This window comes from Phallusia mammillata, chromosome 2 (assembly GCF_965637545.1).
Source record: "Phallusia mammillata chromosome 2, kaPhaMamm4.hap1.1, whole genome shotgun sequence".
NCBI classification, from domain to species: Eukaryota; Metazoa; Chordata; class Ascidiacea; order Phlebobranchia; family Ascidiidae; genus Phallusia; species Phallusia mammillata.
Window position 1 is genome coordinate 16,837,686 of NC_137253.1, and position 21,665 is coordinate 16,859,350.

A 21,665-nucleotide genomic window follows, 5' to 3' on the forward strand; every position below is an offset into this window, starting at 1 on the left:
AATTTTGTTCTTGTTTCCAATGTCAATTTTGTTACCTCCATTGTTCACCACCATTCGTGTCAATAAATTAATTGATCCAGAAAAAAAAAATATTGAAAAAGAAATTAAAAGTCATCTACAACAGGTTGGTTAACCACTTCCACATATAAAACATCACAAAAGTATTTTTTTTTGTAACAAGTAGTATTGCTATCTCAGTAGTGTGAACTGTGAATTGCTATGTTTTAAATGGCAAAAATTATTTTCACAATATTTTTAGGGTAGAAACCAGCAATAGAGTGATTATTGGCTGGGCCAATTTTTTTTAAAACACTACTAGTGGTCAAAATTATAAACATTTGTCGATTAGGATGAAATCCTTGTGGTTTTGTATTTTATTACTTTGGGTGCAGAACCCAATCAGTTACCCCACTAGCCTCCAAACTGGGTAATTTACGCATGATCCCACTATTTACGCAAATAACGTTGTAAACACTTTCAAATTGAATACGCCATTTTTAGATGTCGGTTTGTTAAGTTTTGCTTTGTTGCCCAAACATTCCATAGATAACCCCCCAAAATGGGTGCATTTTTTAACAATGGCTGAATTCAATGAGGTTAAGATAGTCACCTCATATTGCATGATTACCGGTAGTTATTTAAACAGCACAATGATGTTTTAACTCGCAGCAACAAACTTTATCATTTTCATGAGTTGGATTTCTACCTGCAGAAACAAACAAAGGTTATGAAAGTGTTTATTATGGCTCCCATTGAAAAACTCTGTATTCTATAATGAAGTGCAAGCAAAAAGCAAGTTGGTCCCCACACATTTGTTTGTGCAGATTGGTCATTGTTTAAAAATATTGCATTTATTTGTAGATTCTGAACAAACTAGTAGAAAGCACCAGGCCTAGTGTAAACCTTCATATTGTCTTTCGATCATTATAATGTTATACAATAAGTATTAAAAAACTGGACAAAAATACTCCTAATCCTCCAATATATACAATCTCACGCAAATTGTACTTAACTGTGTTTTTTGTTATACCTAACAGTTGATCTTGCAGTGGCCAAGCTAACAAAAACCATTTATTGACCACAAGGTCTTTTGGGATATGTAGTTTATCTTTAAACCTTTATGTTTGCCAGCATCGTTTTGCCAGACAAACATGAAATCTAGTTATCACCTAATGAGTGTTTTTAATTTAAGTTTTAACTTAAAGGTATTGCGTCACAGAAAAACACATTTCTAATTACCAAAAATACTGCCTAGTAATGCTTCTGTTCATGTGTGAAGCAGATAAACCACCACAAATATAAACCAGTGAATTACTTTCTGGGGATTTTTGTCTCTTTGGCTGACCAGTGTACACATTTTATTGGGCTGTAAAAGAAACAACTAGGCCGATCAGGCTGAAGTTTTAAATCACAAACAAATGTTTACAATTTTCAGCACAAGATCTTAAAAATGGGTGAATCTAACTAAAAGTTACAAAATAATTTAACAGACTTTTCAATGCTTCAACCAATGAAGTATGAATCTCCAGGATTATAAACTTTAGTAAGAAAAGCTATTTTGCAGTTGAGATTTGTGGGTAAAGCTGGGTAAAAGTTTGGGATGATCAACTTTAGATATCTAACTAACATGTGTGTAAATTTGAATAAGTTTACTCATTTCTGACTAACTGATTGAAACAAACCAGCTTCAGACATCAAAAAACAATATGTGTTTTGGGACTTATAATGGAGTAAATAAATTTACCAAGTTTTTTAAAGCAATTAACTGAATTAGTAAGCCAAATAAAATTTGGTGAGATTTAAAACCATTTCATTGTTATGTTCCTATTGCTTTATTGAATTACTTGGACAGCAGTTACTTCTTTACGATGAACCTGTTACCCTTAAAATGGATTCATTTATTCAATGATAATAAAATGTCTACACTTCAAAAAATGTTCCATTTACCAACTAGTTGTTTTAAAAGTTACATAATTAGGTTCAGAATAGTTAACGATGCAGTGTAAAGGAAAGTATCATTGTATAACAAATACTGTGAATGTTGCAGGTTTATAAGGAACACCAGTTGCATGTTGAGCCCACCGTGTACAGACATGCAATCCTTGAAGATGTCTGTGTAATTCCATCTGTGAGACGAAGTGTAAAGCCAAATGGAAAGGTAGTATTAGTTGACCAACTATGTGGCATGGCAATATTGCGTGGTGCAGATGTATTTGTCCCTGGCGTTCTGTGCATGCCGAAAGGTTAGTATGTTTAGAACTCATTTTCATCAGGTATCAAAAACTAAACTGACAACAGTAAAAACTTAACCTGCTTTAAAACATTCCTGTTTCATGTATATAGGAAGGAAACAAGCAACTGTAATCTACCAGATGCAAAAATTCAGGACATTGGACGTGTTAATGAAAATTGTTTCTGTACACAGATTTTACACCCTATTTTCTGCACATATAGGTTTAAAGAAAAAGGATGATGTTGCAGTCTATGTTCATGTTAGTGGAAAATGTTTAAAAGGGATGTTGAAGTTTGAAGGGGAAAAAATGTTTGTAGGAAATGCTACTGCATTAGTTTCTCGGGATGACATATTTAAAAGCAAGGTGAGCATTGTTTGCATGTTTTACATTACCAAAAATGAAAACTAGCTACTGAAAAAAAGACAATCTACATAGGATATGCTTTTAAACCAAGGGATTTAGGGTACTATTATAGCAGCACTTAGCAACCAGTGTCAATAATGCCTTAGCTATTTCAGTGGTTTAACTGCTATCCTCAGTTACACTGAATAAAATAATTACCACTAACAATGTTTTTATCCAGAATAACATCTGCATATAATTCCAAAGCGAACTACTGCTGTAGACTTTTTTGTGTCTATCCAGTATTGGAACACCAGCAGGGTTTCTCTTTGTTTTCATGTTAAACGGACACTTTTTCCCATTATGAGTGGTTAGTTTTAAGGGCTGACCCACCTAGGGCCCACTTCGGTTCCCGCTATGTTGTGTTACCCTAATTAGTCAAGAATGAAGTGGCTAGTTGCATATTGTGGCTATTTGCAAGAATTAGCTTGACAAATTTAAGTTGCTGATAATTAGAATTATTTGTTCAATCTTATCATAGGAGTCTAAACAAAACAATTTTAGTAGCTTAGATCAGTGCTCTTCAACCTTTTTTGGTTTGGTGAACCCTTCAAGTTGTTGTGACGAACTCATGTACCCTGTTTACTTAAAAGGTAACTTAGGTAACAAGCGACATGAAAAATCATTATGCATATCATCATGTCAAACAAACCAAATGGAGCTCTGAAAAAATGCTTGAATTGCTACCAATACTCCAAGCATATGTTTGCGAATTTTCAGTGCAACACCGGCAAAAAAGACAAAACTCGATGTCCTAATATAACCCAAATGTAACACAGACACTATCAAACTTGAAACAGGGATAAAGGAAGTTTACCTTGGTTATACATCATTTGAAACCCACGTCTTTTTTCTAATATCCTGAAAGTCAAATATTAATGGTTCATTAAAAGTTTGTGATGCACCCTTGTATACCCCTTCGTACTGGTGCACCCCATGTATATTTTGGTGCACCCTAGGGCAGGGCTACTCAAACTTTCTTGCTCTGCGACCCCATTGTAAAACAAAAATTTCTAGGTGACCCCTTGATGGGTAAAGTCCAGGGGTGCACAACCTTTTCGCTATGACGGTCGCATCACAGATCTTGATTTCACCAGCGGCCGCTTATTCCTTGCTTGTGTTTTCAAATTACTGATGTAAAGAAATACTTATATGTTATACATATATATGCTATCTAATGGCACCTAAAAAGCCTAAATTAACTTAATACACAAATTTACAGTCTTAGCTTTTATGACATCATAATACATATTGTGACGCTTGTGGCATCTGCTTTTTCGCATTGTTTGCACACAATAGGCATAAAAAAAGTCTAGCACATATGACTACTAGTCTGGTAATGCTCTTAAGTTCCACAATGTATTGAGCAGTGTGTGCACCCCTGGTATAGCCTCTAAGCAAGGTTGTGCACCCCTGGTATAGCCTCTACGCGGGAATGATGTACAAAGTTTACACTGTAAACCAGAGGTCGGCAACCTTTTGGGCGACGCATACCAATTTACTTGTTAATTCCATGTGTTAATGACCTCGCGTGCCAACGATTTTCTAAATAATAGCAGTTCGTGCCAGCAGGTATCAATAATAAAGAGAAAGCAGAGTGCTTTGTGCATGTAAGGCTAATTTTTAAACAATGGCATGATAAAAACTGAAAACCAGCAGTGTAACAGGTTAAATTGTTACTTGGTTGGCGTGCCATGAAACACCACCTCGCGTGCCAATCTTGGCACGCGTGCCAGGTGTTGCCGACCCCTGCTGTAAACAATAAATGTACGCACGTATACCATTTCTTGTGACTGACATAGTAACGCAAAATGTTTCGCGACCCCAAAATTATATTCCAACCCACAGTTTGAGAAGCCCTGCCCTAGGGTAAACACCGGTTGAAGAGCACCGGCTTAGACAACATAAATTTGTCATTTAAAATGTTTTGTATATTTTTTAGTATAACCTTTACAAGTTTCAAGGGAAATCATTTATTATAAGACCTCTTCCCTGAAGGGGGGTTATCTCTTGAAATGCATTATTTTCAAGCATGTGTGGGACCCATGAGTTTCTGCCTGCAGAAACAACTAAGGTTATAAAAGAATAATATGGGACCCAGTAAATAAATAAGCATAGAAAATATGTTAATGTTTTAAGATAGCTTGTAGTGTATGTGCAATGACAAAATGTGCTAAGCCACCCTTCTAGTTTTTTCTGGTTCTACTCGACAGTAGAAAAATTTGCAAAACTTTTATTTAGGTCACTCAGTGGATTTTAATGCATAAGTAAAAGAAGAAAGCCCAACTGACTGTGACACTAATTATAAAAGGTTGCAGTACATAGTAATCAAACAAACTGACCAAAAAAATGGTAAAAAATGTTGCATTTTTTGTATTATTTGTCAAGCTATTTCCTCATCCAGATTCAAAAAGGTGCTGCACTAAAAATGAAGGAGACCCCATTTTTTGCTCCTTGTTTGGACAATGTTCTTCCAGACAAGATATTTATGCAGGTATGATGTTAATTCGTGATTTTATAAACCAGGCCTGCCAGGTTTTACTTGTGTATAGCCATAATCTGCACAAAAATAATTGTTTCAAATTATGGGCCCCCTTCCCTGAGGCACATATTGATTTTACTCAAATTTGTTTTTTGTTTTTTTTTCTTTCCAAAGTTTGTCCGACTGGTTTTGCCATCAAATGTTTGATGGATTTGAATGATATTTACACAGATGGTAGATATAGTTATGTAGATGTGCATCCCACTTGGTTTATGTTGATAACCCCAGTGTTTACCCCGCTAGCCCCCTAAAATGGGTGAATTTTTAAACAGCGTCGGAATTGGCTGAAATTTGGATAGCTTGTAGAGCAGGGTCGGGCAACATACGGCCCGCGGGACGGGATTTTGAGCGGCCAGCAGACAGTTTCCGGGCCTTACATGATAATGTAGCCCGCGGCCACAGTCTGCCGCAATCCCCCACTACTTGCTTACTGCGTCAAACTATAGTTGTAACGGACAGTAACCCTCCCCAATAGCAAAAAAACTTTCCCGCAGTTGTTACCATTGCACAATACGTCCATTGTTACGACATAATTGCCAAGTGCCAACCATGTGTGTAGCCTGCTTTCACGGTTTCCTTTGTTTCCACACGTGTAGCCTAGTTAGTGTTTCAGCAGTATCTAAGTCTGTGGTGTATGCATTAAATTTGCTGTGGTGAATAATTTTATGTTATATCAGTTAGATTGTTTGGACTGTATTGTATTTGTGATGTTCTTGAATGTATTTGGTTTGGGTGGTCAAAAATCCGTTTTAAATCACTGGATAAATACGCGATTAATGTATCGATTCAGGAATCCGGCCCGCCAAGTACTTAATTTCCCCATATTAGGCCCGCCGACTAAAGAAGTTGCCCACCTCTGTTGTAGAGTATGCCATTTATAGGTGTCGATTGTTGTGTTCTAATTACCCCATTAGATCCAAAGTGTAAAACGTATTTGTATGTCACTGGGCACCACAAACAAAAGATTGTGATAGAAGTCCCAAGGGAGTAACGGGTTTACGATTAAGGTTGTTTAATGCAGATGGGAGAGCTCAGCTTGATGTAGGCTACGGACAGACGTTTTACGAGACAGTCGTTTCAGTGATTAGAAACCAGCTGTATTTTGCATTTTAGGTCGTATCGGCGCTAGACGCATCCTGTGGCGATCAACTTGTAACATACATTAACACAATGCAACACACTGACGAAGATAAAAGCGTGAAATTGTGGATAACCTTGTTTTTGTTGCGCCCTATGTTTACAATGAAGGTAGTGATTGCACTGACGGAAATGAAACTGTGAAATTGCGGACAACCTTTTTCGTTTTTCGATGACATTAATGATGCAAAAAGAAAACGAAAAAAACTTTTAAAGTTGGGTTAATGCTTTCTGAAAAAATGTCCTTTGCAATCTAAAAACAACCGGCATATTTGTTTACCGTAAATTCACACACACATGTGTGGGGACCCACTCATTTTTGCTTGCAAAAACAATTATATGTGTAGATCACATGTGTATAGTAAATTGGTAAATATGAAATAGAATATATATATATATATGATGGAAATATATTAGAAAGCCAACAATGTCTGAATTGAATGAAAATTGGACAGCTTGTAGAATTTGCTATTCATACGTATATGTCTATTTGTTTGTTTTACCCCAATTTGCCACTATTTACTCCTTCTTTTCTTTGAAAAAAATTTTTGAATAGGACATACTTCAAACAATATCTGGGGTGAATCTGATTTGTATAGTTTGTACTCTACATAGTATTATTATTTAAGCCCAGTGCCGATCACTGTGTTTTGCCTTACAACACCTGACTTTCTCATGGTTATTGAATTGCATTATGTTCAACTTTGCATGTGTGGGCACCCATGAGTTTCTGCAGGCAGAAACAACTAAGGTTATAAAAGACGGTGGTTAATATGGGACCCAATATAAAATAAGCATAGGAAATATATTAATGTTTTAAAATAGGTTATAGTGTATGTGCAATGACAAAATGTGCTAAGCCACCCTTCTATTTATAATTGTATTAACCTTATATTTTTATACCCGATCGCTTAATTTAGAACTTGCCATCAATTGTGGTTGGTCATGTGTTGGATCCACAGCCTGGTGAAATGGTTTTAGATATGTGTGCAGCCCCAGGTGGAAAACTGTTGCATCTTTATGCGCTAATGAATGGTAAAGGAAAATTAATTGGTGTGGATCGATCATTGAGGAGGAGCAATAAAATATTCAGTAACATCAAGAAAATGCAAATTCCAGTTACCAACATTGAAATTCTTACTGCGGATTCAAGAGAATTGTGTAATGAAGATTTCGGCAAGTAGAACTTTGACTGTGATTCAGTAGTGGTTCTATAATTAGCTATTTTGCAGAGGGAGACAACAAATTTAAATACAAAAGTTTTGATCGGATTTTGTTGGATGCTCCATGTAGTGCATTGGGACAAAGACCTAGATTGATTATTGCAGATACTGAGCAAATTACTTCCCATTCCACCTTACAGAAGCAGCTTTTTTCTACAGTTAGAGCTTGTTTACGCTTTTATGACGACAAAATTATTATTATCTTCAATGTTTTACTCCTCCCAAATTTAATAAGGTGTTAAACTGCAAAAGCTACCTACACATCTTTCCAATTTTAACAGGCTGTTAAACTGTTAAAGCAAGGAGGTACGCTGGTGTATAGTACCTGCACAACTACTGTTGAAGAAAATGAGGGTTTAGTGGAATGGGCAATACAACAACACAAGTCAATTACACTGGCAAAACAGGTATCCATGTAGTTCAGTAATTGTTTTTTTTTAATATAGGTACTTTTTACAATTCTTACAGTAGTTTAAGTAATAAAATATAACCAGATTGCATTTGCATGTACAGTAGTGATATGTTTGTGGATGTATTGGCCTGCTATTTGATATTGTTTAGGGCTGTGACTACTGCAATCAAGTCATGATTGTATCCAGAAAGTGTTCTTGGGCCGCACCAAAAAACGCGGTATTTCTATGTAAAAATCGCATGGTCCAATGTTTTGATTAAAATATTGAGTGGTAAAAGACGTTGCATAACTTCAAAGAAAGTGTCACAAATTCATGTGCGGCATGTATGCCATGTTGTAATGCGCGTGCGTTGCTAATATATCTTAAAAACACGTGACCCATTGAATCATACCACCTCGAGTTGTTGGCTACATCTGATCATTTTTGTTCTATTCTGGTATGCGCAAATGTTGTATGTTTTGCGTTTAAAATGTTTGTTTGTTTGTTTCATTGTTTCATTTTTATCCTCGGTGGGCGGGCAACGCCTGAATGCGTTATGTTCACAATGAGTCCGCCGTCGAGCTGCCTGTTTTATTGCAAGTCCGTTGATAATTTTTTATTTGATTTTTTCGACTTAAGGCAGTTGGTGACTTCAATTTAGTTCAACCCATCGGGAACCACGGGGTTGGAGCAATGCCACTTAAGTTACTTGCTCAGGGAAACACAAGCGACCGAGATAGTGTGATCACAAGGCGGTTGCGCTAGCCACTCGGCCAACTTGGCGGTTAAAATGCAACTACACCGGGTGAAACCTCTAACTGTATGATTCAGGATAAAGGTCGGTTAGAGTAGATGGAATTACGGCCAACAAATAAACCAGAAAGTCGTGGTTTTTCAGTCTCTTACTACAATCTAATCTCCTCGTGGTGACAAGAATTGTCATATTGAGTTACAAAACTGACCGAAATAATGCGTCGTGGGTATCGAACCACAACGCAAAAATGGCCGAGTGGTTAGCTCAATTGCCTTGCGTTCACAAGGTGAACTAAATTGAAGTCACCTACTGCTTAAGTCGAAAAAAAATTAAGTTTCTTCTTCGACAAACCTCGAAAAACAAGTTTCAGTTTAATTTTGTTTACTGTCTGAAATCGCAGTCTTTTACTATTAAATACCATCTACTTTTATTGCACCTAATCAAAAAAAGTCTAGTTTTCAAACTGTGTTGGATATGATGAAAAACTAACAGAGCACACACAATTCGCCACCTGCCACAATCTCTGCTCTCTCTTTATTAGTCCTGCTTGTTTTACAGGAGATTTTACAACGTAACATTAGGGCGAGTTTGAAAGGAAACGAAAAACGACACAAATCTTTTGTTTACCAGGAGACTGAGTAAAAGAAAAATATGGCGTCTTTTCTCCCCTAATAGTTTAAAAAAAATTAAATTGTGCGATGTCACTTAGAAATTAACTATCCAGTGAATCGTTGTGTATCGCCCCGTTTACCGGAATTATTTTCCTTCGAAATAATAGGCGACGATTTGACAAACTCCTCGATTAACCGAATTGCATTTCACCGTTTTTTTTCAACAAACGATAGGCAATGCATTAGGATCAGCCAAACCGTTCCGATCGACGTCTGAGGTAGCCTATATTACGCATCATGACATATTTATTACCACTTTTTCCACCAGGAGCCTCATCTAGGAGGATTTGGTCGTCAAAACCACACATCGTTAACCCCAGAACAGTTGAAATGTCTGCAGTTTTATCAACTTCCCGAAGCAATTTCTCTTGATGACTTTTCCAAGTACACGCAAACCTCCAACCCGCAACCTACTGCTGGTACATGCGAAAATGAGAAAACACTACCTGAACATGATACCATTGGATTTTTTATTGCCAAATTTGTAAAAGCATGATTCTGCGTATTATTATAATTTAAATGGAAATTCATTTTTATTTTTAATATATATTGCATCTAAACTGCCGCTAGAAGAAACAGTGCACACTAGTAAATTTAAAACTTCTTTCAATGTGATCGTTTTTGTTTGCAGTTTCCCAGTCTGGAAATGAGTCGCAATGCTTTGTCCAATAATCCTCAGTTGTAGTTTGTTCAAACCATGTACCCTGACTGTGCTCTGCCCACTGTTGGTCAATAGCATTTCCACAATATCGTGCCATGCTTATTGCCTTTGCAATTTGTTCTCTCGCCTTGGGTCTGTTGCCGGAGAGCAGTAGATGAAAGGATGTAAAGTGCAAAAACCGTGGAGTGAAAACTGCAAATGCTTTGCACAAATCCCCCAGTTTGGTTAAGAGTGTTTTGCACGAAGCATTGGCCTATAAGACATAGTTCCTTAGGGAAGTCATAATAATGGTGTGCCAGACGTACCTTGACAGTTTCCTTGTCTTTCATTCCGTATGTCTCCTGGCACTTTCGAAGCTCAAGTAGACGAGCCTCTACCAGTCTTACAAAGGCGCGGGCTGCAATAAAGCTGTCAAAATTCTCTGGCACAGTTTCCATTGCAAGCTGGATAAAATAATATTTGATGGTGAAATGAAGACACGCACCAAAGGTTGGAATTTTTCTACCATTTGTTTTAATACCTTAAGCCACGATTTTCCGTTAAATGCTTCGTTTCTTCTGTAACACCAAACAGCCATCGATGCTCTTACGTACAGGCGGGGAATGTCTCCTAGTCATTACCATAAGAGTTGCTCAATTAACAAATTGTCAAAGAAAAACAAACAAAGTGGCGAACACTTACCCATATCGACTGATTCAGCGTTCTGCATATGCTCCACGCAAGTGCTTGCCTTTTCCAAACAGTACCCGGCGTCCAAAATTAAGTCGAAGCATTGAGTAAAATAGGATAACAGCCCAAGTTCATCGCCACTGGTCTTGGAAACAATGCACAGTAACTTCAAAACCTCGGTGCAAGCACGACCTTTGCCGGTAAAGGTGTGAATTTGTGCGATAAGTGGAAGAACTGTTGTTACAAATTTGCGTTGAGTAGGGCATTTGTCAAATCGAAAACAAAAACACGATTTTACCTAGTAATTTAATGTCTACATCGCCGAGCTCGTCAGCCACGTTGTACGCTCTGTATCCTGCTGTGGTTGCGTAAGCTAGTTTGCCGTTACAAAGACGAACCGAGCAACTCACCTACCGACACAAAAGGTTGATGTTTTGCAACTTTCTGCAGATGTTATACAACAGTTCATTACCAGGTGTAGATGGCCCGTGATGTACATATCTGAAGCCGTAAGTTTTAGCGGCAGCTCCAAACAACGCGCAGTAGCTTTGCTTTCGTAAAATGCACTTGACGAAAGATTTCCATCAAACTGATGTAACTGCATCATGTATGTGTATGCAGTTATCAATTCCTGCAGGTCGTCATCGGCTGCTTCAGCCCTATTAACCTTTTTAGGAAATGTATGTATGTTAGTTCGGGTTTCCAAATGACCCGTACCTGTTTAAAACACCTAAACGACAACAGTAGGTACTGTAACTTCGTCAAAATTAAGACAGAAACAGTCTGGAATCTGAGAAGTACTCGCCTGTTTTAGTGCGACAAGTCGGGATAGCTGAAGCCGATTGGGTACACGTTTTAGAGTGAGTAATATTTGCCAAACGTACGACAAGCAACGAACTTGCTCCACGTAGCGATTCGCCAAACTACTTGATGCACTTCCAATATATCTGATGGATGCATAATTGTAAGACGGTAAAACATATAGCTATTATAAGCTATGCGAACGTATTAATCGCAGCAAATAGTTTTACGTGTGTTACGGTGCAGAGGCTATAGCAATGTTTTGTTGTTTCCATAGTTCGTAATTCAGCTGTATATGTTAAATGTGCCACACGTACCCCTTATTTAATAACAAAACAGATTTTTGTTTTACTTGAAAGCTCCAATCTTCTTCCATTAACTGAATACTTAAAATGCTATACCTAGATCGTCAAAACATTTCCAAAGATTGCGCTTAAAGTTTTTTTTCGCTATATCTTATAATTACGTTTTTCTCGTGTTCAAAAACAATAACTTATGAGTTAAGGTTGCGATTTTAAAATCACCTACCTGCTTGGTTGTTTTACGTGCAAGTTTTGTCGTCTGCGTTCCAATAAAGTTTGAATAAATACCAAAATGCGATTTTGTGGAAGTCTGCTACCCAGAATTTTTAAAGCCTGTTATCAAAATTCATAATACTAATTGCAGTTAGCTACATTGTTTTACAAAACACAACTATAAACCTTTAGAAAATGAGGCAATGCATCATCAAGGCGTCCTTGTTGAAAAAGAACTTGTCCCAGTAAAATTTCGATTCTCGCTTTTGTGTTTCGGTTTACTGATAGGACCTTCATGAAAAACGTTGTTTTGTTTTTCGAGTGTCAATCTAACCTGTGCACTTTGCATGGTTTTGGACTCTTGAAATCATAGGCATTTTTATTAAAGTTTTCGCCAACAAAACTAAACATCACCTAATGATTGTTATTCTATAGATAGCCTATGTGTCAACATAAAGTGAGAGGCCAGTTGATTGAACAGTGTGATGCAAACAAACCTTGATGTCATCGAGATTTAAATCATCATCTTCAGTAAAATTTGAAACTATGTCAAGACCTCGGTCCAGATTCTCAACTATTTTATTTGCTTGCTGTAGATAACTATATGCAGATGCAAGCGACATAATAGCGTTGCAGGATTCGGCCGCTGAAAGAAATACAATATGTCAACCTTTCGCATACAGTATTTGTGACATAAACACCTTTTAATAAGTATTCAATTGTCTTTTCCGTGTTCAAAGCCTTTCGCCAATGATGCACGACGTGACCATACAGCATTGAAAGAACATCTTGTATTTCAAATGGAGTACGTAACTGTTTTGTAACCTTAAAATCTACGAAAAAAGTTTTGTTGTGGAATTAACACAGATAACAAAGATACGTAAACAAATTCCTTTCTACACAAAGCTGACTTGTCAACTGCTTGGCCTGATCCTCTGTGTTGTTTAGGACTCTGTCATATGCCTGATTTAAACCAACTGATTGATTCCACAGCGGGCCATAGCTCATTCTTCTCGCATCATGATTAACAATAGTTTCCACTCGTGGAACAGGAGTCGCTGGCTTACTGTCAAAAACTTTCTGATACTCGCTTTTTAAATTTTCTAGAGCAACAACTTACGATTGGTGCTTATCCGTTACATCACTTCCGATTGGACTGGTGTGACGAAATTCATCTGCACAATAGTAGATAAAAAACACAATTTGCCTACATTTATGTTGTGCAACGAAAAAGCGTATTGCTCGTAATCTTGATCAGTGTCGGCTTTATTTTAAATGTTTTTAAATTTGATAACTGATAAAAAAATCACACTCTTATACGGTATTGTCGTGTACTTAACTTAAACTTTTTTTTGCCATTTCTAAAAATAAGAACTTATCTTCAATACTATGCAGGATTTTGCGCTGGTAAAAACAAACACAACTAATCCAACATGGTTCGTTTTCGCAGCTAGTCCATTTCGTGGAAAAAAATTACATACCCAGGCTTGGCGATAGAGATAATCGGCGTACGTCTGTCAAAAATGTTGACATCGCATCTGGCGAGTTACAATCTATAAAATCCTTTGGCATCTTATCTTCCTTTGTTTAAAAATTAAAAAAAATGTAAGCACAACAAATATGATATCATGTTCATAAACATAATGTTTGTTTGTAATTGCTTTGTACAGTTTTGCAGTACTGCAAAATACGCTTGTTTAGAAAAAAAACATGTCGTCGTGCTAAACTTTATTTTGGCACAAATGTAGACTACAACTACCTACGTCAAGCGTCAATGGTTGGAAAGATGGTTTGCGAACTCCAAGAGTTTCAATTTTCATTCGTCCTATGACAGAGCCCTGTGATATGCGTCGTCGGGTGTTCAAGGGTATGTCTAATTTGATTTCCTTCTGCCACAAAAGCATAACCGTTTGACTTGTATCTGCACACACACTTACAAATGGTTTTGACGATTATACATAACCACATAAAAATTTAGTTTATGAAGCGCTGGTACAAAGCAAAAATAGTAATAACAGCGTTTTATTGCGATCACATCTATAAAGTCTATACAAAACATGAGTTATGCAACGTATTGTTAAGCGATTCAATTTAGTCAACCCAATTCGCATTTAATCTCTCCAGTTTGTAAAAATTAGACTATTTATATGTTTTCCCTGTACTCGCTGTATTATTTTGTGTACAATATGGCGTACATGAGGCCAATAGAGGCTTTATTGATCAACAATTAATGAGTTCGACAACTTTTTATGTATAAATTTTATACATGTGTGTTTATTGTCTTTAGTTGTTTGCTGTATTTTATTGTTAAAAAAGACCTAGTGAGGAACTTGTTACTCAAGGAAGGTTGAGAAATCATTTGTTTTCATAGGCCCCTTTAAGTTAGACATATTGTTCATCACAACATAAACCTGAAAGCTGGGGCGGCTTGGTTTGCTGTCTGTATCAACACTAAATCGGTGTGAACTGACGCGAATCACGATCTGCAAAAACAATTATACATCGGTAACAAAACTCACAGGTCACAGCACAATTAAATATTTGAAAACATTTAAACTTTTAAAAACATTTGAAAAGGGCATTTTGATTAGGACAAATCAAAAAGGTAATATTTAGGATATATATATATATACCGGTCTAGAGTGGAGCGACGATGAAGACGATTGTCGTGATCTATTTGAATGCGATGACCTTTGGTGCATGTTTGCACCCCAACAAGGACGATCCTACAATGAGATATTGGTCAGCACACCAAAAACGCAGTATGTGCATGTATTTGCATTACCAGTACTACTTTACTTTCAGCAGATTCTTCCGAGCTTCTACGCGATCCAGAAACTCTAGTTAATTTGAATTGTTCAGTTATAACCTCGTCGGTCGAACCAGTGATCAAAACCTATATCGTGAGAATAAATTAGGTTAATTGTGCATAAAAAACGTTGTTTACTATATATTTGAAAACCTTAACATCCAATAGTCAACATCAAAATCTAAACCAGGGCTTTTCAGCCTTGGTCATCACCCATTTTCGAAACAGTTTATGAATCAAAAGCAAACTATGTGTAAATATAGGAATTGATTCATTCGAACTAGAATTGCTACGAATAAAACCATAAAAGAGTTCAGATTTTAGAGTATTTAATTCAATCTGCTTTAACTACAAAACAAATTAACACTTTCCTCATTAACTTTTCCTTCGAGGTAATTTGCACAGGCCTCGTGTAAAGACCTTCTTTGATCTTGTAGCCACAACTTGTATCCTGTTTCTTGTACCAATGAATTGTGAAACTTCAGTTGCTCACATCTGTGGATGATTAATAGAATGGAAGTTTAAAAACTAAGTCGATAAATCAATAGCAAAAAACAGAACTACCCGGCTGCGACTTCTTCCTCACTTTTGCTTTTACTGCGTGGATGGCAGGAGCAAACTATGGAATGCGACATTCTGCCGAGCTGAATCTGTTACAGTACATTTTAAACGTAAACTAAAGGTAGTTTGTGTTCACATTCTTACACTTTCTTTTCTTCGTGTGTTGTAAGTATCTTGATCACGTGATGCGGAGGCGCACGTAAAGACCCGAGTGTGCATGAGACGAAACTTGGCTTTCTTAAACTTTTCCTCGTTGCAGCCTGGTACGACCGACTTGAGCATTTTGCAGGACATGTTTTCCCCAATTACGGCCGCACATTTAACGACCAGTTGTTCGAAGGGTTTCATGCGGTCTAGTCTTGCAAGAGCCATTCCTCGTATAGATGCTGGCACAGGAAATTGGTGCAGATTGAAATTTGGTTTCGTAATGCATTCCATTGGAACACATTCACTTGTGCTTTCCAGACAAAATAAGGGTGCTACTGAATTGTCCTTGTTGGAAATTTGCTTGAAAAAGTCTAAAATGTAAAGATTAGTAATGTATGTGTGTAAAAATGCGCAGCAACATTTAGCACCACCACAAAAATGAAAAACATTTTAAAATTAAAAACACTGCGCCTTGTAGATTTGCATCTCGATAGCTAAGTTAACCGCGTTTGCGACAAACAATATTACCGGAGGCACTTGTTTTGTGCCATCGAATTCTATTGGTCCATGTAGCAAGAAGTGGCTTTTGAGATGTGGAAACCTAAAATTTTCATGGTAACAAATACAAAATAAATAAATGTTTAAAAAAAACCAAACCGATTCTTTGACGTAATCTTCGTCCGTAGATTTGAAACTGTGGCCCTATAAAACACTTTAATTTGGTACTACTTATGTAGGGAACAACAACAATTTTTTACCTGTTCCCTCTCTCTGTCAGAACAGTCCGCTGTCCCAAGATCATACCCACTCTTTTGAACTATATTTACAGAAAGTTAGGCGGAACTAAAAAAGTTAAAAAAACGAAGTAAAAAAGTTGTATGTCCTATACCTTGCGATAACGTTGTGTTTAACTTTTTTGAATCAATTCTTTTCGTAATCAAGTTTCTGTCGCCAACACCAACGCTTGGAGCATGTCTGGATTCTCTTGTTAATTCGTTTCGGTTCAACAAGCCACTGCGCGAACCTGTACATAGCAATATGTTGTTATCCTTGTTCACAAAAACGGCATAGACGCAGCACCCTATACACTGAGTAAATATACATAGTGACTACAGTTCTTTTAAGACATAATTGTTTGCAAAAATACCTAAAACGCTTCTTGATGTAATTGGAATGACCAAAAGAATCCCAGCGTTTTGCATTTCTCGTATAAGTTGTTCACACCAAACTATACGAAATAAAATGTGTTTGTCACTTCATGTTTTTGAATTCTTTAAATGGATCTTTACATAGAACATAAACGCAATCAGGCATATTTTATGAACTTTCAAAAATGTTCTGTTATTTGGGTAAATTGACAATGTAGCAAGAAGGTAACTATAAGCTTATATAGCGCTAGGCCAAAAAAGGCCAAAATAATTACGTTGTCGCACGCAAGTAAATTAAAAACATTTCAAAAGGTTGGGTCAGTCGTTTCCTCCAAACGTGGCTCGGCTTGAAGTGCGGAAAAAGTCCGTAAAAACACGATCCGTAAAAATCCTAAATGACGTTCCGGGCGGGAAACAAAAAAACTTGAAATTTCTGCTATAAACCCTCTCTGTTAACTTACGCGGAACGCCATGACTTCTTTCGATTAAAAGTTGTTCTAATTCAAGAGGAATCCGTTCAACTTGCAGAAACTGACAGGCAAGTGGGGTCAAATGTTCATCCATCAGCCCAAACAACTTCATGTACATCGTTTTGGGATGATAAAGTACCTTCAAATATTTACAAGTGGTTTAAACCGAAACGCAGATCAGGAGTGTGCATAGCCTACCTGTCTTGCTGCAGCACAAGGAACCTTATCTGGACCGAAGGGGCGCATTGCGATAATGCAAAGCGATTTGTAATGTTTACTTATGGTGGTTATGTAACCCCACGATTCGTTGTCTACGTTTTGGGCATCATCGAGAGCAAAGAGGACAAACTGATTTTGGGTAACTTTTTCCACAACTCGAACCATAATTTTATGCAAAGCTTTTGTTTGTGTTTCTGATTCCATATTTATAACCTGCAAAGTAAAAAGTTTTCATTAAATAAAAGTATTCTTGAAGACAAACAATCAACCTTTTGTGATAATGGAAACTTCACTAAAAGTATGTCGTTGAGCAAGCAAAGGGTATCTGTTTCCTCGAAGTCAAATATGCCAAGCAACAATTGCTCTTTTTCTTTATGGTCTTGGCAGATTTCAATGCCAAGCAAAAGTTCCAGCACAGTTTTAATGGCAAAAAATGGCGTGTTCTGGTCGTTTATGGAAAGCGTGAATGAAATAACTCTCACACCTTCGCATGCTGCTTGCCACTGAAATGGAATATCTTGTTAATATTATTCTACACTAAATAAGAAGTAAGTTATAACTTAGTGTTAAACCTGTATTTCGTGCATTAACCTGGTCTTTCCATAGCCTGCTTCTCCCTCAAACACGATGACTCGACGTTCGTTGCCAAGTGACTATAAATTTGAATCGCATTTAAACAACAATACCGAACAACAAAATCCAGTTTTGCATTTTAATTTCGTTTAGGCCAGGGGTCGGCAACCTTTTTTGCACTGCGGACCGGTTGCGAAACTAAAATTTTATCGCGGACCGGTCTTCAAAAAACTACAAATATATAGCTATAAAAACGCTCAAATTAGTTTATCATGCCCGGGATACATGGGCAAAATGTTTTATAGCATTTAACCTGAAAAATTATACGGCCCGGTAACGAACTCCTCGCGGACCGGTTCCGGGCCGCGGACCGGCGGTTGCCGACCACTGGTTTAGGTTATAACTAGTGATGGGACGGGTACCCGGTACTCGGTACTCGGTATCGATGGTATCGAACGATTTCAGTGGTATCGATACTCGTACTCGGTATCGAAATATTTTGTCTCAGTTTTCGATACCAACGTGCGAGTACCGAAGGCCGATTTACACTATAAGAACACTGAAAACTTTGTGCCAATATATGCTTCGGACAGCACAAATTTGGGAAAAAGTTCCGCCAGGTTAGGTATTTTTTTCGCTATCGTATGGAGATTACTTTTTTCTGCATGTGTGTGTGCACGCCTGTACGCCGGCCATGGCAGATAAATTAGCAGGTGATATGCAACTAAGTACAACACTGTACTTAAGTACTCGGTAATCGTACTCGGTACTCGGTATCGAAGGTATATACATGTGGTACTCGTACTCGGTATCGGTACTCGCTTTAAAACCTGGTATCGTCCCATCACTAGTTATAACGCGTAACAAGGTCATAAAATAAAACCGTTTGTAAAATATAAGCGGCTTGTAAATCATCTAGGTTTGTGTTGTTTGTGGAATACTTATAAAACAAAATTAAAGCCCAAACGAGCGACTTGCGAGACTTCTAAATTGTTTTTGACCCATCCTAACCTGTGAAACCGTTAATTCCCTTAACACATCCATAAAAATCTCAACTTCAACTTCTCGTCCAATGATTGGGTATTCTGGTTCCATCACCACAGTGGTTCCAACTGGTTTTCTTTCCCCCTCCGTGTAATCGTATACGACAACGCTACCTACTCCCTTCATAGTTTTGTGTGGAAGTCTTGAAAACATGTCTTTTGATAGTTTCGAGTCCTTGTAAGTTTCAAAATCACACGAGACGACGTTGGGATAATGCATCATTAACCGCGCTGCAAGGTTTACCTACAATGGTTAAAAATTTTTTTTAGACAAATATACAAACTTACAGCGCCACAAACTAAAACACACCAAAACTACAAAAATAAACAGCCGTGCGCTTGCTTGGACGTTCTTACATAACTTATCGAAAAGTGTTTGTGGTAGCGTGATTTATATCGCTTTAAACCGGTGGTTCTCAACCTGTGGTGCGCGTACCAATAGTGGTACCCTGGAGCTTTTAGGTCGCGAGTATGTTTTTGCTATACTTAATTCAAGTCAGATCGAGAACTAATCAACTAGTCAGTCCTGGTTTGGGGCGAAACTTGTGTTTTGGACATTCGGTTGGAATATCTAACTTTGCTGGTTTCATAAATATGCCAACCTAGTCAATAAGAGTAACCCTATCTCATGGTCTACTTATCAAAATAGGGTCTAGGTCAGTGGTTCTCAACCTTTCGTGGACCGTGGCCCCCTTAAAGTAACTTTTTGGCCTCGTGGCCCCCTTAAAATGTAGATAGCAATCTCGTGTTGGAATACGGTAAATATGAAAATTTGGCCTTAAACAGGTCTAAAAGAGTAAAAGAGCATAATAAACCTCACTATAAACAAATAGAATGTGAAATAGTCGATTAAATTCGGGAATAAAGTTTAAGTGAAAATGACTTTTAGTGGGTGAAAATCTACGCCCGTGGCCCTCCAGGACACAGCTCGTGGCCCCCCTGGGGGCCATTGGCCCTGGTTGAGAACCACTGATCATGGTCTAGGATAGGTGTTACGCAACGATATTAAAAGTCCTCACCTGGTATGCGATCAGTAAAAGATCAAGAACCACTGCTTTAAACGAAATACAGCACTTAACATAAATGCTCTCTATTTAACGAGTACATTTGTTAAGATTTATTATAAGGTCGGCATCGACTTCTGTTCTAACTTATGTCAGGCTTGGAAATGTTTTGTTTGTAAGGATTGTTGCGTGGACTGGGTATAAAATATTTGTAAATAATTTAACTTTAAAACTTCGAAACTTATTCAAGTCGAAGATATAACCTTTTGTCCTATGACGGTGTACTCATGTCTTTCTTCATGTCCAATGACACCACAAAACACCGGACCAGTAGTGACTCCAGCCGAAACCAAAGACAGAGATGTTAAATTCTTCCGTAAAACCTAAAAATATATGAACAAAATGTAATCGTAAGTACAAACAGTTTTATAACTGCTAAAAACCGACTCAAAAAATAGTTCAATTAAACATACCTGGCTAATTTTCCATGCTGCCTGCAAGGCATGAGCCGGCTCTTGTTCGTGTTTGTCTCCAGGCAATCCAAAAATGATCAAAAACGTACATCCTTTGTCAAACATGAAAATCTTGTTCAATGAACCTTGCCGATCTTGCACGATGGTAAATACGGCGTTAAATGATGTCTGCATATTTGCGCATTGCGTCTCATGAAAAAGACGATTTCTTTCGTTTAGGTCAAATGCAAGGTTTAAAAATACAATAGAACACTGTCTCATTTCTGAAAGAAATTTAAGTGGCTGATCGTCGTCAAGTTTTCGTTGCACAACGGGAGTGATATATTTTCGAATCACAGCTTCCCGAAGTGGATCTGGTCGAATTCCAAGTGCAATCCTTGTGTTAATTTCGGCCAATTTCGTAAATCTCAAATCCGCTGGAACGTCAACATATTCCCGCCATTCAGCACGGGGATCCCTTCTTAAATATTTTACCAAACCAAATCTATCAGAAAGCAAGTCCGCAATGATGTTATCTTTGTCTGATAGTTCCATAGCATTTGGAGAAAGGACAACAAGTCCAGCTTTGCAGTACTTTTCCGCTGCGTTAACTTCACGAACTGGTCGGCCTGCCATCACAAAATGGCGACTTTCTTCGTTTCCCACGAAAGTTGCAAATATTTTTCCAGCGCTAATGGCGATTTTGACCCGCAGCTTTACTCCCACATCTGTTTCTTGATTATCACACTTGTCTTGTATTACTAAACTGCATTTTGCTGCTTGGGATATAGCGTGTGTGAGATCAGGTCTGGACTTTACTTTCCACACTGCAAGAATTGCGTCTCCTGCGAACTTTAAAATGTCACCACCTGCTTGAAGTATTTTTTGCACTATTTTGCCAATGTAGTTGTTAAGGGTAACTGTAAGCGCATCGGTTCCCTTCTCACTTGACATGGTGTATCTTTCTGTGAGTGCAGTAAAACCTGAAACGTCAGCAAAGAGAAGCACTCCATCAAATTTTAAAATGTGAGGAACACTTGCAAGATTTTTATCGAAAACAACCAAATCTGGAACATGTGAAGTCAGCTTTCTTTCCACGTCAGACGGTTTTCCAGACCCATGAATTGTGTCGTCATTAAAATCCAAAGATAACAAGTTACTAGCCATCGTCATCGGCAACGTTCATTTCAGCTTATCACAAAGCCTGGACTAACATCGTATCAAGGCAAACCAACTTT

At 37.6% G+C, this 21,665-nt stretch overlaps 2 protein-coding genes across 3 annotated transcripts; one reads left to right on the forward strand and one right to left on the reverse strand.

The window, feature by feature from the left end:
* The first annotated feature begins 14 nt into the window (after window positions 1–14).
* Window positions 15–9,965, forward strand: LOC145213644 (tRNA (cytosine(72)-C(5))-methyltransferase NSUN6-like). Of its 2 annotated transcripts, XM_080082003.1 has the most exons (9): window positions 15–124; window positions 2,048–2,243; window positions 2,455–2,597; window positions 5,041–5,130; window positions 6,292–6,426; window positions 7,236–7,491; window positions 7,548–7,696; window positions 7,820–7,945; window positions 9,624–9,965. In XM_080082003.1, the coding sequence occupies exons 1-9, from the start codon at window positions 20–22 to the stop codon at window positions 9,849–9,851; spliced, it is 1,428 nt and encodes a 475-aa protein (XP_079938129.1). In that variant the 5' UTR covers window positions 15–19; the 3' UTR covers window positions 9,852–9,965. The 2 variants fall into 2 exon arrangements, with proteins under 2 accessions (XP_079938129.1, XP_079938130.1); XM_080082004.1 differs by lacking the exon at window positions 6,292–6,426.
* Window positions 9,902–21,594, reverse strand: LOC145213079 (adenylate cyclase type 10-like). The gene is made up of 29 exons (XM_080081318.1): window positions 20,449–21,594; window positions 20,239–20,358; window positions 18,940–19,215; window positions 17,928–18,008; window positions 17,625–17,858; window positions 17,335–17,568; window positions 17,128–17,275; window positions 16,666–16,746; window positions 16,408–16,542; window positions 16,277–16,335; window positions 16,047–16,119; window positions 15,516–15,889; window positions 15,375–15,454; window positions 15,176–15,305; window positions 14,787–14,897; window positions 14,413–14,484; window positions 13,483–13,582; window positions 12,913–13,104; window positions 12,703–12,834; window positions 12,499–12,647; window positions 12,188–12,292; window positions 12,015–12,121; window positions 11,491–11,632; window positions 11,158–11,352; window positions 10,984–11,095; window positions 10,698–10,919; window positions 10,537–10,625; window positions 10,322–10,459; window positions 9,902–10,269 (listed from the first exon to the last, which is right to left on the reverse strand). The coding sequence occupies exons 1-29, from the start codon at window positions 21,592–21,594 to the stop codon at window positions 9,922–9,924; spliced, it is 5,385 nt and encodes a 1,794-aa protein (XP_079937444.1). The 3' UTR covers window positions 9,902–9,921.
* Between the last annotated feature and the right edge of the window lie 71 nt (window positions 21,595–21,665).

What these genes read in the sequence shown, in the direction of transcription:
- LOC145213644 (XM_080082003.1), top strand. Translation starts at nt 20, where the DNA reads ATGTCAATTTTGTTACCTCCATTGTTCACCACCATTCGTGTCAATAAA. An exon ending in TTAAAAGTCATCTACAACAG is followed by an intron (nt 125 to 2,047) that starts GTTGGTTAACCA and finishes TGAATGTTGCAG; the next exon opens with GTTTATAAGGAACACCAGTT. An exon ending in ATTGTGTAATGAAGATTTCG is followed by an intron (nt 7,492 to 7,547) that starts GCAAGTAGAACT and finishes GCTATTTTGCAG; the next exon opens with AGGGAGACAACAAATTTAAA.
- LOC145213079 (XM_080081318.1), bottom strand. Translation starts at nt 21,594, where the DNA reads ATGGCTAGTAACTTGTTATCTTTGGATTTTAATGACGACACAATTCAT. An exon ending in CTGACAGAGAGAGGGAACAG is followed by an intron (nt 16,120 to 16,276) that starts GTAAAAAATTGT and finishes TGAAAATTTTAG; the next exon opens with GTTTCCACATCTCAAAAGCC. An exon ending in TCAGGCCAAGCAGTTGACAA is followed by an intron (nt 12,835 to 12,912) that starts GTCAGCTTTGTG and finishes CTTTTTTCGTAG; the next exon opens with ATTTTAAGGTTACAAAACAG.